A 14972-nucleotide genomic window follows, 5' to 3' on the forward strand; every position below is an offset into this window, starting at 1 on the left:
AACTAATGTATTGCAAAAGTGTAATAAATTGCTATCTGTGGCAGCACTACATTATTCCTCCCTCTAGTGGCTGGCTGGCTCCAGAGAGAATAACCAGAGCTCTTTATTAACATCTCATTGAATTGTTCCATTAGCTTAGCTACTGGGAACTTACGTTTTTCAGACTAACATCCTCCAATGCCCTGCCCACTTGGTAATCATTGGTACCCCTGTGTACGTGACCGTGACTGTGTGCCATGATCAGCCTTGCGATTTTTCAAGGCCATCTTTCTGTGGTGTTCTCAAGATTTTCCAGTCCCTTTTGTACATCATATGATTTCCAGTAGCAGTCACATACAGAAGATCACCCCACTTCTTTAGCATCTTTGTGGTTCCACATGGTACACTGCACCAAATCCAAACAATTTAACACAGCTGATCTTTGATGCATGTTAAACTGAACAAGTAAATTTGAAGCAGCTTCATTTGTCCAGTCATGGTCCAGTACTGGGGACTGTTCAGATAGCAAACTGGGTATGAGTGCTTTCTCTGTCTATCAGGGTGTGCCTATGTATTTCTGTATGCCAATGGGCAGCTCAAGTATATACATGTCATTAAGAAAAATCCTATATTCCCTATTCAGGAAAACAGAAAGGTGCTGCAGGCATAGAATGCCCTACCTACAAGTTATAGTCCAACAAACAAAATTGGGTGGGTTGTCAGATTCGTGCATCACAGGTGAAACCCAAGACTTGGAACTGAGCAGTGCTTCTGAAGTGGACCCATGAGTGTAACACAGAGACATGATGGTGTTCTGACACTGTCAGACAGGTCTTCTGCCTGTTGCTCTGACAAGAAGAAATGGGATTAGTATACATTACCAAAACTTAGGTTTTTTCCTAATCAAGATGAAAAAAATCTGACTGGTAAAAATAGTTGCTGCACATACAACAAACATTCAAGGTAGAGCTCGTTTGAGGAAGAAAGCAGCTACTACTGAAGCTCAATTAAATTAAGTAACTTCACAGCAAAATTGCAGCCTCCCTTCATATGAACTGTGAGGCTAAAGAAAGTTTAATGTAGGTTCCATCTTCCTTTGCTTAGAATGGGCATTAAATTTTTCTGTAGCTTCAGTAGGCTGCAGAGATTTTCAAAGAGTTCTGTATTTTCTCAGCAAAACCTGACTCGAGATGTGTGTAACTTGTCATACAGTCAGAAATTGTTTTCATTAAAAAATTCATTTCTTCTAAAGTACCTTTTGACCATTACACTGAGCATTCGTTACTCTTTATTGTTCAGCTACTTTGCTTTGCATGGAGTAGCTGTCTCTGGAGCTGAACTTTATTATCTCAGTCATTCTGTCTCTTTTGCCTCCAGTAATGCAATAAAAACATGATGCTGCTATTCTTTTCCATCAGAGAATCTCAGTCATGGTTGCTAACTTTAATTCAACATCATGAACCCACCTGAGAGGTGTAGGGAAGTATTAGCGTACCTGTTTGCTAAGCCTGGGAGTTTATATGACTTTTCCTCCAGGTCACAGCAAACTTATGTCAGCATCAACATCTGAACTCATGAATCATAGTCCATTGACCATAGTTTTAAGTGCCAAGAAGAGTTTACTTATTCTGGCAATTTTAGTTTTTATAGTTTTTTGTTATGGTGTTTTAAACAAAAACAAAGGTATCTGCGTGTTTTCTCTTGAGCACTGTAGAGGGCCATCTTCACCTTTACCATGTAACTTATCATTGTATTCTGGAAAGGAAAAGGTGTTTATCTCCTTTACAAATGGTCAACAGGATTCTGATTTATATGGGATAAGTGTACACTTTTAATCAGTCCTTTGTGACGAACAAACTTTATTCATTTTTCCTAAGCAAACACAGAAATTTGGGTGCTTTCCTTTCATCTGACTTCAGAGGACTTAATTTTTTTTGAATTTTTCATTGGAAAAGAGCAGTGTTCCAATTAAGCAAAGCACACTTCTTAATTCTGACAATTAAATATGTATTTGGAAATACTTCAGAATTCCAGTTGTTACAGGTCAAGATGCCATCTCACTTCCTTACGTATTAAGGGTTTTCCTCCTTTAAAATGAGATGCATAAGCCCTTTGAATATCTTCCACCCTGAAGAGGATCCACTTTTCAGAAATATTTTTTCATTCTCATCGACTCCATCTGAATCACCACCCTTGACATTAATAGCATGATTAGCAGCGCCATAACTGGTTCTCTATTTCTTAATCTCAGACCCAAATAAATGTTTCAGAGTATTCAATTTTCATTGAATTAAAAGATAACCATTTTAAATAATTGTGGGAAAAAGTCCCTTTCAATCTCCAGCTGGATTTAGCATTATTATGCAAGCTTCTCAAGGTATTTTTTTCCTTCTTTTCTCTCATAGCCCAAAATATAATTAATTCTGCTTCATTGGGATATACTGTGGAAAAAGCTTTGCCAAAGAATAGCTTACAAGACATAAGGGCTCTGTTTTGTTGTTGTTTTTTTTTTAATACTAATATATATAAAAATACATCTTAAGCAGCATTTTAAATCTTTTGAATGTTCTTCTTACAAGAAAAGTTTTTCTAATGGATATAAACTGCAGACTTCCTGCTGGAGGCTTGCAGTGGTTTGATCCTGTTTATAAGCACACTTATGAACCAAGTTGTCCAGATAGTGATATATTTCACATGTACCTGAAATACTCAGTTACCACTTCACGCTGCATCTCAGTACAGCAGATGGATCTTTCCTTAACCACTACAAGACTTTGGAATAGAAATAGTGAATTATGAAATAAATATAGACAGCTAGATTTCTTGTATTATCTGGGTTTCTTTCAAGGGATTTCTTTTGAAGTGAAAGCAGCTGAAGGGAAAGTGGTAGCAGCTTCTCTTTGCTGAGGAATAGCTTTGGTAAAGTTTTGTGAAGGGAAAGTCTCCTGCTCCTGGGGTATTGCTATGGCTGTGATGATTGGAGTAAAAGGAAAAATCTCCTAGAGCAGGAGAGACTGCAGCCCAGATAATCAGCAGAGGATTTGTTAGAAGACTACTTCGCACCATTATTCTTTTAATTTACTTGCATTCTAGATATCGCTTCTGTAAAAACATAGAAAAAAATACTTTGAGCTTCTTTGGTATGACAAGAGAAGCTGCAGGGTTTTATCTTAGGCAGTGGTAACACCCATCTCAACAGTTTCTCCCCTGACAGACTTTTTTAACAGGAAAAGACAGCTGCAGGTCACACCTGAGCTCCGAGCTGTGCTCATCCAGACACAGCTTGAGAAACCCGCAGTGAAGTTATGCAGGAGGTTACTGCTCTGTCTTCTGACCCCCCTTGCAAACCCCTCTGCTGTCAGGAGAGGCTGGCGTTCAAGCCAGACGTCGAGTTGACTTGGCATTTCAAGTCAACACTTCCCAGGTGTCTGCGGAGAAACAAAACACAGTAAGTCAGAATTACTTGCCTGGAAAATAAGAAAAAGCAATCTTCAGGCACTTTAAACTGCTTAGTGTTCTTCAAATAAAAACAAGCTAAAGTAGAGGATACCAAAACAGACATTTAGTGAGAGTGCATGTGTAACCTTTGAAAATGGCATCAACAGAAAAGTGAAGATAAAACCCACAACAAGCACCTGTATATATTATAGTGCAATTCAGCAGTTTGCAGGTGTTACCAAAATAGTCACATAGTGTGCTTGTCCCTGGATTGAATCTTCCTTCCTTAAACACTGTGTTGGAGATTGTGCTGTTACGCGGTGATATATGAGGGTTAGCTCAGCCTTGTAGCTTAGTTGTATTTGGTATATTTCCCTCCTCATTGCTTTGAGATGTCCTTGCTTTTCAGAGTTTCTCCAATGCTTTTGTTCTGTGTAGCACATCTGTACAGCTGGTGTTGAATCTGCATTTTTTTTAGTAGGCATCTGAAAATTTTGAAACAGCAGAAGACTGAATAGGAAGTGAGAAAAGCCGTCTCTGTAATATGAATTTTTGGGAAAACACAGGTGGCTACTTATTCATGTAAAGGTGTTGCTGAAATGGTGCTGACTTGCAAAACTGAGATGTGTTTCTATTATCAGTGGGAGATGTTTATACAGATCTAGCCTGGGTGTTGGGGAATGTCTTTCTGATCAGGGTGTATTGGAGCAGATGCCTGCAGGCTCAAAGCCATGCAGTGCACAGGGGACCATCACTTGGTTACTGCTCCACGTGGAGCTGGGGATGATCACCCCTGAAAATATGCACTGAAGAATATTCTAAACTTTGACACTCGACAGCAAATACTTTTTCTTTTTTTTTTTTTGTATTTTCCTGGAAAACATCACCTCTAGGTAAACACTAACCAGTATCATGTCAGTTCAGCACAGGAATATGTTCAGTTTTGGGAATTCTGCCCAGAAGATCTCTTTGAGCTGAGCAGGATGCTATCCTCCCACTCCTGGGAGCAAACTGGTCCTTCTGCAGAAGCCATGGTGCTAAGCAGAGGGCTGGGTATGCAGCTAGCTCTGCAGGAGCCTGGGTGACATTCTTGAAAAGCAACAGCTTTCCTGTTATGGTTTGGCAGAGAGCTGCACTCTTGGGTTTTCCCAGTGGCAGAATTAATCAGACTTTCAATGGATGAATGAGGGAGACCTAAAAACTAAATTAGGCTGTGAGGTCTGAGCGTATGGAGATCAGGATTTTTATAGAATAACACAAGGATTGAGATGGGAAATATCTTGGTTCCAGTTACCCTGAACAGCCCTCTATCAGTATTCTAACTAGGAACTACCTAAGAAATTCAAAGTTTACTGTTTGCCCCAAAGTACAGATCTGCAGGTGTGCAAGAGGATATTTTGCCTGTGTTAGCAGTCACCTGAGAGAGGAAGAGAAATGACAGAATGATTTGATGCACTTATGATAATAGCTGCAATTAAAATATTAGGGTGAAGTGGTCCATGTCCAATGCCAAAAGCTGTGCCTGTGCAGACCTGGTGGCATCACCTGCCCTACTTCTTGGAGAGACTGCCCTCGTACTTTCACGGGTTTGGCTGGCAAAGCAAAGTGCTTGACTAAAAAACGAGAGTTCCCAGACTGCAGATGGCTTAAATCTCACTAGAGGGAAGTGGTGGCACAAGTCACCAGGAACATGGTGTGATGTGGGATCAGAGGGGTGAGCTGAGAGGAGATGACAATGTCTTTTGTGACAGAAAATAGAGTGGAGAGTTCTTCAAAGTACTGCTGTAGGAATTTAATGGAAAGACGAGCTGGGCTGTTGGAGGGGGTTTGGAAGAGCAGGCCCTGGTGCAGATGAAGCATCTGTGCTGCCAGAGAAGGATCCCTCAGAAATCCCCAGAAGAGCCTGGTGTTATGTTTGATGTAGGTTCAGAGATCTTTTCCAGAAGAAAAGGTCTCTAAAATCTATTTAAGCATAGATTTGGTAAGGTTGGTAATAGGAAAATGAAGCCCACAGCTTTTCTCTGTGGGTCTTCTGAGAGGAAAGCTGCTCTTGTCAAGGCGAGCTCTCTCAGAGATGTTAAATCTTACCATGATAGGTGTGGCATATATTTTCTAGTGTAAATAAAAACTGCATGTTGTACAGTAACAGCTTACCCTGGCATCACTGAGTTGAGCTGGTTCATTAGGTTGAGCTGTTTCTACACTTCAGCATCTCTTCTCACCCTCCAGAGCGGAAGAGAAGAATACTCACAACTGTTACCCCCGCGCACACCCCCACATGGGAATCAACACACCAGTGTGTAGACCAGATTTCTGATTAAAGAGAAAGTCTTTAAAAAGTCTGTCTGCATCATCTTCCATCTGCTCTTGCCAACTCAGTTGCATATGGCACTATGTGTCATTTTCATGCTACGCTCTATTCTTTGACCATGTCTAGAATGCATGGGGATGATTCAGCATGTCAGTGGCAGGTAAAAGGATCCTTCAGTTCATCAGCCTTATCTTTTGACTTTATCTAGTATCTGAAAGGACCTTTGAATTAAAGGAGGATACTTATTTTGATGTGTATTGATAGTTTTTATGCAGCAGTCAGCTTTGTTTGGTAACATTTTAGCCCTTACAAGGGAGCGAGCATGGTCATACAACATCATCCCCTATCTTCAGTAAAAAAAGAACCAATTTCCAATCCCAAGCTTCAATGTCTTTTGAAAGAAATGGGTTTCCCTCTCATGAAATCCCAAAGAAGTGGTATCATGGCTGATTCTGAAGCTGGCAATAGCTCAACATGGAGAGTTTGAGAGGCAACTGTGCTTGGCAGAAGCAAGTGCTTGAGGGGGGGAAGGGAAGAAAAAGAAAAAAAAAATTGATCCAGTTCCTGCTGTCCTCTGTGAAACAAGCAGAAGATCTCTGGCAGAACACCATATGCTTACACAAAAAGCTGCAACAGCTGGATATAGACACGTTAGAGAGCTGTGTGATGCTACACTTAGGGACTTCTGAATTGTTGGTTTGTTTTTTTTTTTTCTAAATTACTTTCTTCTTTAGCCCTACCAGCTTCTGTAAAATCAAGCAGAAAGACAAATATGCAGTCCCACAGATTCTACCTCCTCTCACCTGGTGGTATATCCTCTGCATGTCCCACATATCTTTGTGATATGTGTGCATTGGTCTGTACAGTAAGGATGCTTTATTAATGGCATCTCTTATAATATTGAAGCAGATGCCAGTTTGGGGTAGATAATGCTGAATTGCTCTTCAGCAGATGTTCTTTTTCCAGTTGTCTCCAAGTTTTAAACTTTTCTTTCTCCCACTTGGCTCTTTAGCAACCCACTAAGGACTTGAGAGGGTTACTTATTTTTGTAGGTTCAAGGTAGAAAATTCCCATGAGGAGATTCACTTGATTCTAAACAAAAACAGAACCAGAGATCTTCAAAACTCAGAAAAAAAAATCTCTGGCGAGGGGAGAAGATGCTCAAAAGTGTTTTTGTACTGCTGTTGTCTCTGTCAGTAGCATGACAGCCTTTTGTACACTGCACTGTAAATGCAGCAGAACATGGGTGCCAACATGATTAAATTATCCCAGGCTGCTGATCCATGTCATGGCTGGAGTCGGATGGATGCACTTGAATGACTTTGTTCTGTACATGTTCTTCCCTGATGTCCTTCAATGTTTGCTCTGTGTCAGACTGCAGTTATTCTTCCTTCTGGCAGAACCAGAATGCAAATGAAAGACAAATCACAGAGATGTATACTGGGCAGACCCAGTAGTCAGGCTGGAGGTGGGGTGTTCAGCCCCACGGTAATCAAGCCTCTGGGAACCAGGCTGTCCCTTGAGTTGAGAAATTGAGTAATAGTGGGGGGTTGTACAGTTGGGCTGATTTTCTTGTTGTTTGGCTTGGTGTGTGTGATGTGCTTCTGGGGACTTTTTGTTTGCTTTAAGGCTGGTTTTAGTACACTCCCTTGCTGGCTTCCAGAGGTATTCAGGACATATTTCTACCCCTGTCTATAGCAAGGGGCGGGGAGGGTGGAACTAGATGATCTTAAAAGTCCCTTCCGATCCAAACTGTTTTATGATTCTATGACTTTCCCTTTATTCTGCTTTGTCATTTTGTGTTGGCATAGCACCATACCCAGCTGGCACAACCCTGTGCTTTGTTCTATGAATCTGAATGCTGAACTTGGGGAAGAGAATCCAGCCTCAGGAATATTTTTCCTTACAGCACTTTTTCCTGTTATGTTATACATCTAAGCTAAGGGGATGCAGCCACTGTCAGTCTAGTCTCTCCCTGTCTTCATTCAGAAATGAAGTGCTGCGAATGTGTTTTTCTCAAAAAGCACGTCTATGACAGCCTTCCTAAATGAAAAGAAAATATTAAAAACTAAACTTGCCGATTCTTGTAAATAAGGAAATCTTTTTTGTCCACTTTGTCAGTTCAAAGTCATTTTCAAAGCAAAGAAATTCTTCAAGGAATACATTTAAGCCATTTCATTTTTAACCTGCTAAGATTATTTTATAGCCTTTCATATATATGTGAATTAGCTAAATTCTAGACAGAATATATGATTCAGAAACAACAAGGCAGTTTTTAAAGAGAATTTATAGCTATTCTTCACTCCTTGCTAATCCTGGTGATCATCTGAGAAGGTGATTGAAAGAATGTATGTTGCAACGGTGTTAGAGGTGATTATGTGTGCATTTTAAATCCTTTCATTTTTACACCTGAATGAAAAAGAGAGACTCAATCTCAGTATGTCTGAAAGGTACAGAGCAGAAATCAAAGGGCAGTATGCAGAGGCAGCTTAAATATTTCCTTTGCACATCTTTGTGATCTTCTGTTTTAGATGATTCTCTAAACTTATTTTTTGCTTAAATTAGTGCTCTTCTCCTTGTAAGACCACCTCACAGGCTTTCAGTAGTGCTTTGCTTTCACAGGTGGGATACTTCAAAATTTCTTGAGGTACAGTGTCAGTCAGAGACTTTGGCCTTCCTCCACCCAGGGGAGCCTATTTTTCTCACCAGGACTCAGCAAACATCTAGGTTTGGTGTTAGAAAAAAACATCTCCAAATAGCAGTCAGGCAGTGGCACAGGCTGCCCAGGGATGTGTTGGAGTCACCATCTCTGAAGGTGTTCAGGAAACATGTAGATGTTGCACTGAGGGACATGGTTAGTGGAGAAATACTGGTGGTGGTTGGACAGTTGGACTGGATGACCTTGGAGGTCTTTTCCAACTGTGGTGATCCTGTGAAACCTCATTTCCACTCTCCTCAGCACAACTTTTCCAGTCAGTCCCCTTGAGCTCCACAGTAGGGACAGGCAGAGAGGTCCTGGGAAAGGGCCTGGGCTCTGACTTCAGGACCACTCTTGGGTGCTTGTCCCATGTTACACAGGCAAGCACTGCAGCACAGAAATGATGCAGCACACTAGAGGAGGTCATTGAAGAGGTTCAGTAACTCACACATTCTCCTGCCAATTAATATATCTAATGCATGGAATCCCAAAGTCTGAGTCCCTTGCCTATTACACTATGTTGTGGAAATTATGGCATTAAAAAAAACTTTAGGTAATGCACAATAAACGGGATATGGAGTTGAACCCATAAGAAAGAATAGGTTATTTTCATTTGCATGTTATAGGTAATAGAAACTCTGAAAACAATAAATTAGACATTCAGATGTTTTCCTATTGTACATAGCCATATTCCTGACTGAACTGAATGATTTCAAAATTCAGTGGCCTTTCAGCTTTTCATTGGAGTGCGCTATAGAATATAGTGACAATTTATTACACAGCTATGAAGATAATATTAATCATCATAAATGGAAACCTGTGGATGTTTCTTCATCTGTGCTTTAAATTTTTCTTTCTTCCCCATCGCTACATCTAGTGAAGGAGTGACTGTAGCAATCAGTAAGCAGGAAGCCACCTCCTCCAGCAGCTGCCAGTGTTCTAGTCAGGTTTAAACAACAGATGGGAGGTATGCACAGGCTAAAATTAGTGGCCACCTGTAAAATGTTGTTCTAGATATTGTTCTAGATATGTGCCAAACTAGCAGGTCATATATTCTGGAAGAAAAGTACTGAGTGAAAGGAGGTAGCTGTGCTGACCACCCAGCAGCAAAGTGTTTTCTGTCATGGATACATGCCCTCGTTTTCTGCAAAGTTGGGAAAACATTCTTAAGCAATGCAAATACATGTAAAAAATGAATTTCTATACATTTTCCATGACAGTGGTAGTAACAGCTGTGCCCTGGGTCCAACATCAAAACCTTGCTGCCCTGCGTCCCTGCACCTTGATATAGTGCTTCCAGTTTTTAAAGGACACCTGCCTCAGCACTTGCAAATTTCTGTCTGGCACTATGTGTGCACTGAATTTTGCAATGTACTGCAGTTTATTCTTGTGAGCTCAGCTAATCAGTGAACAGCGACAGCCCCAGGTGACACGTTTGACTAACTGGCAGCTAATCAAGCATATTTGAATTTTGCATGTCACATACTGGCAGCAAACTGTTCACAGCATATTCATGAAGAAGTACATTTTGAATTAATTTAAGAAATGCATTTCAGGCGACACTGATCAGTTTACAGATCTACAAGGAGTGAGGAAGCTTGCATGCATCTGAAAAAATAATGTCTGTTGAATTATTCATTCTGTCTTTTTAATTGTTTTATTCTTTTTATTTCTAAATTTCTATCAACCAACAGACAGGATTCTTTGTTTTTCCAAGAGATCTATGGTTACTGTTAGTTATAAAAATGCTGTAGCTGGCAGCGTTTTGTAATGGTCATTTTTTCATCATTTTCTCTTCGTTCTTTTGAGTCATTTGAAACATTACTAATTCTGACATCTAAAAAGCTTTCTGCTTTTTACATGTGGAATCAAATGGCTTAAGGATTCAGAGCATGTGAAAACGGCTCCTGTGAGTATTGCACTGCGCACCCACTGAAAATGGCAAGCAAAGGATATATCTTTGTGATAAAAATACCTGGTAATTAGTATAAGTTTACATATTTTTATTAGGCAGGTAATTAGCAGCCAGACAATGCAGTATTTCAGAGATGGCCTAGATTTTAATATGTATTGAGCCATTCAGAAATAGGCCCAGTTGCTGAACTACTTAGGTGCGCAATTACACGGACTTGTCCTCCTAAAAATACATTGACAGTTACCAGAAGTGTGCATGTCACTGGCAAATTGTTCATACTAATAGCCAACGTTAGCTACTTGAATGCAAAATATCTGCAAATGCTGGACGAATTAAACATAAAATGGATTCTCTTCTTTCAGGTCAACTGGGTATGCATTTCTAAACATTAGTTAACCAAGTTTAAGCCTTTAATTAGGTTACAAATATTTTATTCATATACATGCAAGTATCCATGTAAGATACGCCTTTCAAAATGTAAAATTTTGTCAATTTAGTGTGTTGGCTTTGCAGTACTTGGAGAATATTGAAGATATTTCAATACAAATACCCTTTCAATACATTATGTGTTCATTGTTTAAGAAGATATATCCCAAAAAAATTTATACCGTAAAAAAGATGCAAATCAGTTTTTTTGTGACTTATATTTTTATGGGTCAGATTGCGAAGACAACACTTACTGAGCATTTTCAGAGGGTAAAACATCTCACAAATAGAAAATTGTATTTGAATGTTATGAGCCTTGCTGGCTAACTCCTGAGTATTACAGTTTGTGCACTTTACTTACACTACTACTTGTCCATCTCATTTGTCACTAGTATGGTAAAGATGGGGGTTGTTTCCACTTCAGAAACACAACTGTGGTTTTCATGCTTCTAATTTGACATCAAGTCATGTAAAGCTACTTTCCTGGTCTACGTTTTCTCAACTTGTGCCTTCAGCCAGCATTAAAATATAAAATTAAAGCACATCAAATTCAACCATGATTGTTGGAGTGATTTCCTGAGTTAAGCTATGCTGTGAAGTCATTTTGCATGTTGTGGATGGTCTGCCTACACTTTTTGCTCGTATGCCCTTGGAGACTCCATTCCTATTTAACAGGAACATGCATGAGTCACAGAGCCAGGTCTGATCAATACCAGTCTTTCTGAGAGAGAAACAAGCACTTAAAAAAAAAAAAATAGAACTTCTGGCCACATCAAGAAGTGTTTGGCAGGTGTGTTGAGGTTACTAAATGCAGATTTAGTCTCAGGCCACTCCTTTCCTCACCACGCTCTCTGTCTGATTTTGGTGGTTGCAGCATTTTTTCTGTTGCTCTCACCTCAATGGCTCCGCTTGGTCTTTTAAAACCTACACATGAAATCGTTTCAATGTCATTGCTCCTCTTGTCCCACATGGTAAAATTTTTATTGGAATGGGTAGCTGCCACCATAAATACAACGTAAAATTTTGCTGTGCTGCTCTCAGTAAATAAAATAAAAGTTATGTTACCATTCTGCTTAGGCATGATTTACACGTTACTTCTCTTTCCACCAAAGAAAGAGATTAATCCAAATAAAAGTGCTGACATTACACAGTATTTGTGTATTTATGAAATAAGGATAACTACTAGTTCAAGTTCTGCTGTCCCAGTGAAAAACACTTGCTTATCCCCACTTCTGATGAGGCTATTTGTGTTTGATGAAATATCTTTTTTTTTCTTTCTTTCTTTTCCTGCAAACCTCTCAGGATATCCAGTGAACACTCGCCAAAGCTTCAGATCCGGAGCCACAGTTACCTGAGGGCAGTGAGCGAAGTCTCAATCAACAGGAGCTTGGACAGCCTGGATCCTGCAGGGCTGCTGACATCCCCCAAGTTCCGCTCACGCAATGAGAGCTACATGAGAGCCATGAGTACCATCAGTCAGGTGGGTGCATGCATAGGAGACCAGGGCATCATTCTCACCAAACCAAGTAGAAACTCTGTTTTGCTTAAAATAGACTCAAGCTATTGCATGCTACATGCTTTCAAAACATTTACTTTTTTTTTGTTTTTGAAAGTTTTCATGCAATTTTGTTTGTGAGAATGCAACATCTGATAATGCTATAGCCTTCCTTTTGCAAAAGGGTGAGTGGGATTGAGTGGGACAATATGCAGTTTGTTTGAAGGAGAAGCAGTCTGATCTTTTATTTATCTTTTCCAAAAGCAGGTGCTCATCAATAGTGTCTTAAGGATCTGGTCTGAAATCAAATTCTCTGAACATCCTTCAAAAAGTCATGTAGAAGCTGATTGTAATGCTAAAGGAAAATGAATTCCACAGTATTTTGTATTTTACAATTTTTACAAGAATATTACTATATTTTCAAAGCTTTTGTTATCCTGTTGTATACATTCTTAACCCTGAGCGCCTCTGAACTTTTCACTTTCATAGTACAAGTATCACAGAATATATTAAGTGCAAAGGTCTGCTTATCTTATTGACCTGAAGTTCTGTTAGACTCTTTTGTGTTCATTCTAAACCAGAAGAACAGTAAGTCTCATTGTGACTCATTCAGTTTATGAATTTTTACATCATAAAGTAGTCTCTCCTTGCCTACAATATGCTTGTGCAGTTTATTTAGCCAGGGACAGATCTGAAAGAAGTGCAAAAGTGCCAGCATTTCACAGGGCAGTGGGCCAGTAGTTCATCTATAATCCTGTAGCTCCTTGGTGTGACTTTTGGCTTGTTTGCTTACGTGCATCATTCAGATAAATCTCTTGGATAAAATAACTTTGTTAAAGAGGTCTAGAAGCATAGCAGACAGGATTCTGCTGTGATTCCCTTTAACACTGGGATGTCAGATCATCGAATGTCAAAAAAAAGCAAGTGATGTTATTGATAGTAAGACTTCAGCTGTAACAAATGTATGGGCCATTCAGTATGAATTTGTAGTTTGAGTTTCTGTGATATTCTATCTTTGGACATGGTAGCTTGAGAGTATTCACCTGTGTATAATATAGTGAAGCACTTCGCATAAGGGCTGATGCTCTAGCAGAAGGGTTAGGATGTATCTAAGAGAAGCAGCATGGAAATGAGAGTCTCAGAGGAAACTATGTGAACATTAGGTTAGCTTACTTATTTAGCTGGACACATAGCTCTTAGACAAAGCTGTCTGCCAAAGAATTAGTGCCATTTGTCAACATGAATAAGAAAATGTTTTTAAAGTTTTGATTCAGAAATGTTTATGCAGGGATATCAGTGTCCTCCACCATTTTAGAACTGTTCTGTATAATGTACTCTTTGTGATCTTTCTATACTATTTTAAGCAACTTCCCAGTGATAAAACAGTATGTTCTACTTTTTGAGATTTTCTTTTTTGTTTAAGTGTACAAATTACTTGGTATAATGCTTTCCTTATTAAGAGCCATCCTAATTTTTTTCTGTCACTCCAAGTCTTACATTCTGGAATGTTGGCTTTTTGCATGCTTGAAAAATAGCAAAACCCTTAAGTGATGTTTTTTTGTGTGCATATTTCCTACAGTGATAATCATTATGCTTTAATGCCAAGCTCAGGGCTCAGTTATGAGTTTAGAAATATGAGCATCCATTCATATATATGCACAGATAAGTAATTTTCAGGTTCACAAGGTCTGAAGCAAAGCTGCATACCTTTAACTGTTCTTGAATTTGTGTTGAGTGGAAGTCTTTGTCACCACATAGTGTATGCTCCACAAAGGGTCTAAGGTTTCCTTGGTGCATTTCAGCTCTCAAAGGAGTCAGCCAGAATGTGTAGTTATACAAAGATTTCCCCTCTGCAGCAAAGCTCCTTCCCATACCAGCCTCCTCTTTCCCACTGTTTGTTACTGTCTGCACTTGAGCTTCCAGCCCCTCAGCTCAGTCACTGTCACTGCCTTTGGCTTGCATCGATTGTCCCAAGGTTAAGCTGACCTTTATTTTTTTTTCAACCACAAAAGAAAGTGTGTTTTTTGTTTTTCAGTGTTATGTGTTATGGTCATAATTGTCAGAGCTTCTCTTCCTGGGATGAGGAAAACCAGGCGCTATTATGGAGACTCCCAGCTTCCCACTGGTCTTGGCTGGAATCAAGGGCTGAAATAAAAATCTCTGCATAAAACCTCTACTTTTTGCATTCTGAACCTGATTATCTTTCCCCACAGGTGAGTGAGATGGAGGTGAATGGTCAGTTTGAGTCCGTCTGCGAGTCAGTGTTCAGTGAGCTTGAGTCTCAGGCAGTGGAGGCCCTGGACCTGCCAATGCCGGGCTGCTTCCGTATGAGGAGCCACAGCTATGTGAGAGCCATTGAGAAGGGCTGCTCCCAAGATGATGAGTGCATATCACTGCGGTCTTCTTCTCCCCCGCGAACAACCACTACAGTGAGGACCATCCAGAGCAGTACTGGTGAGTAACAAGATGGGAAATGCACAGGAGTTACAAAAATGAAGGTACCTTTCTGTGCAGCTCCATCAGGTCAGCCATCAGATCTCTTCCAGACCCAAACCCATGAGTTTGTTTCAGCAGGGAGCTGGACAGAGTAATTAGCTTGAAACTAGGCACAGACCCAGACTGATGCAGTTGTGTTGTTTACTGTGTCCAAGCTAATTTATTCTGTGCTCAGAGCACACAGAAGGGAAGTCCAAGGTCATATCTCCTCCCG

At 40.0% G+C, this 14972-nt stretch overlaps 1 protein-coding gene across 1 annotated transcript in view; it reads left to right on the forward strand.

Annotated features, from left to right (window-relative positions):
• The window catches only part of LOC109366927 (disks large-associated protein 1-like), an 18497-nt gene extending 3773 nt beyond the window's left edge, over nucleotides 1-14724 (forward strand). The window contains exons 2-3 of the mRNA XM_031552817.1: nucleotides 12070-12247; nucleotides 14476-14724. Of these exons, the coding sequence (XP_031408677.1) occupies nucleotides 12070-12247; nucleotides 14476-14724 (427 nt within the window). The remainder of the gene's footprint in view (nucleotides 1-12069; nucleotides 12248-14475) is intronic.
• Nucleotides 14725-14972: the final 248 nt, after the last annotated feature.

This window comes from Meleagris gallopavo, chromosome 3, assembly GCF_000146605.3.
Source record: "Meleagris gallopavo isolate NT-WF06-2002-E0010 breed Aviagen turkey brand Nicholas breeding stock chromosome 3, Turkey_5.1, whole genome shotgun sequence".
NCBI lineage: Eukaryota > Metazoa > Chordata > Aves > Galliformes > Phasianidae > Meleagris > Meleagris gallopavo.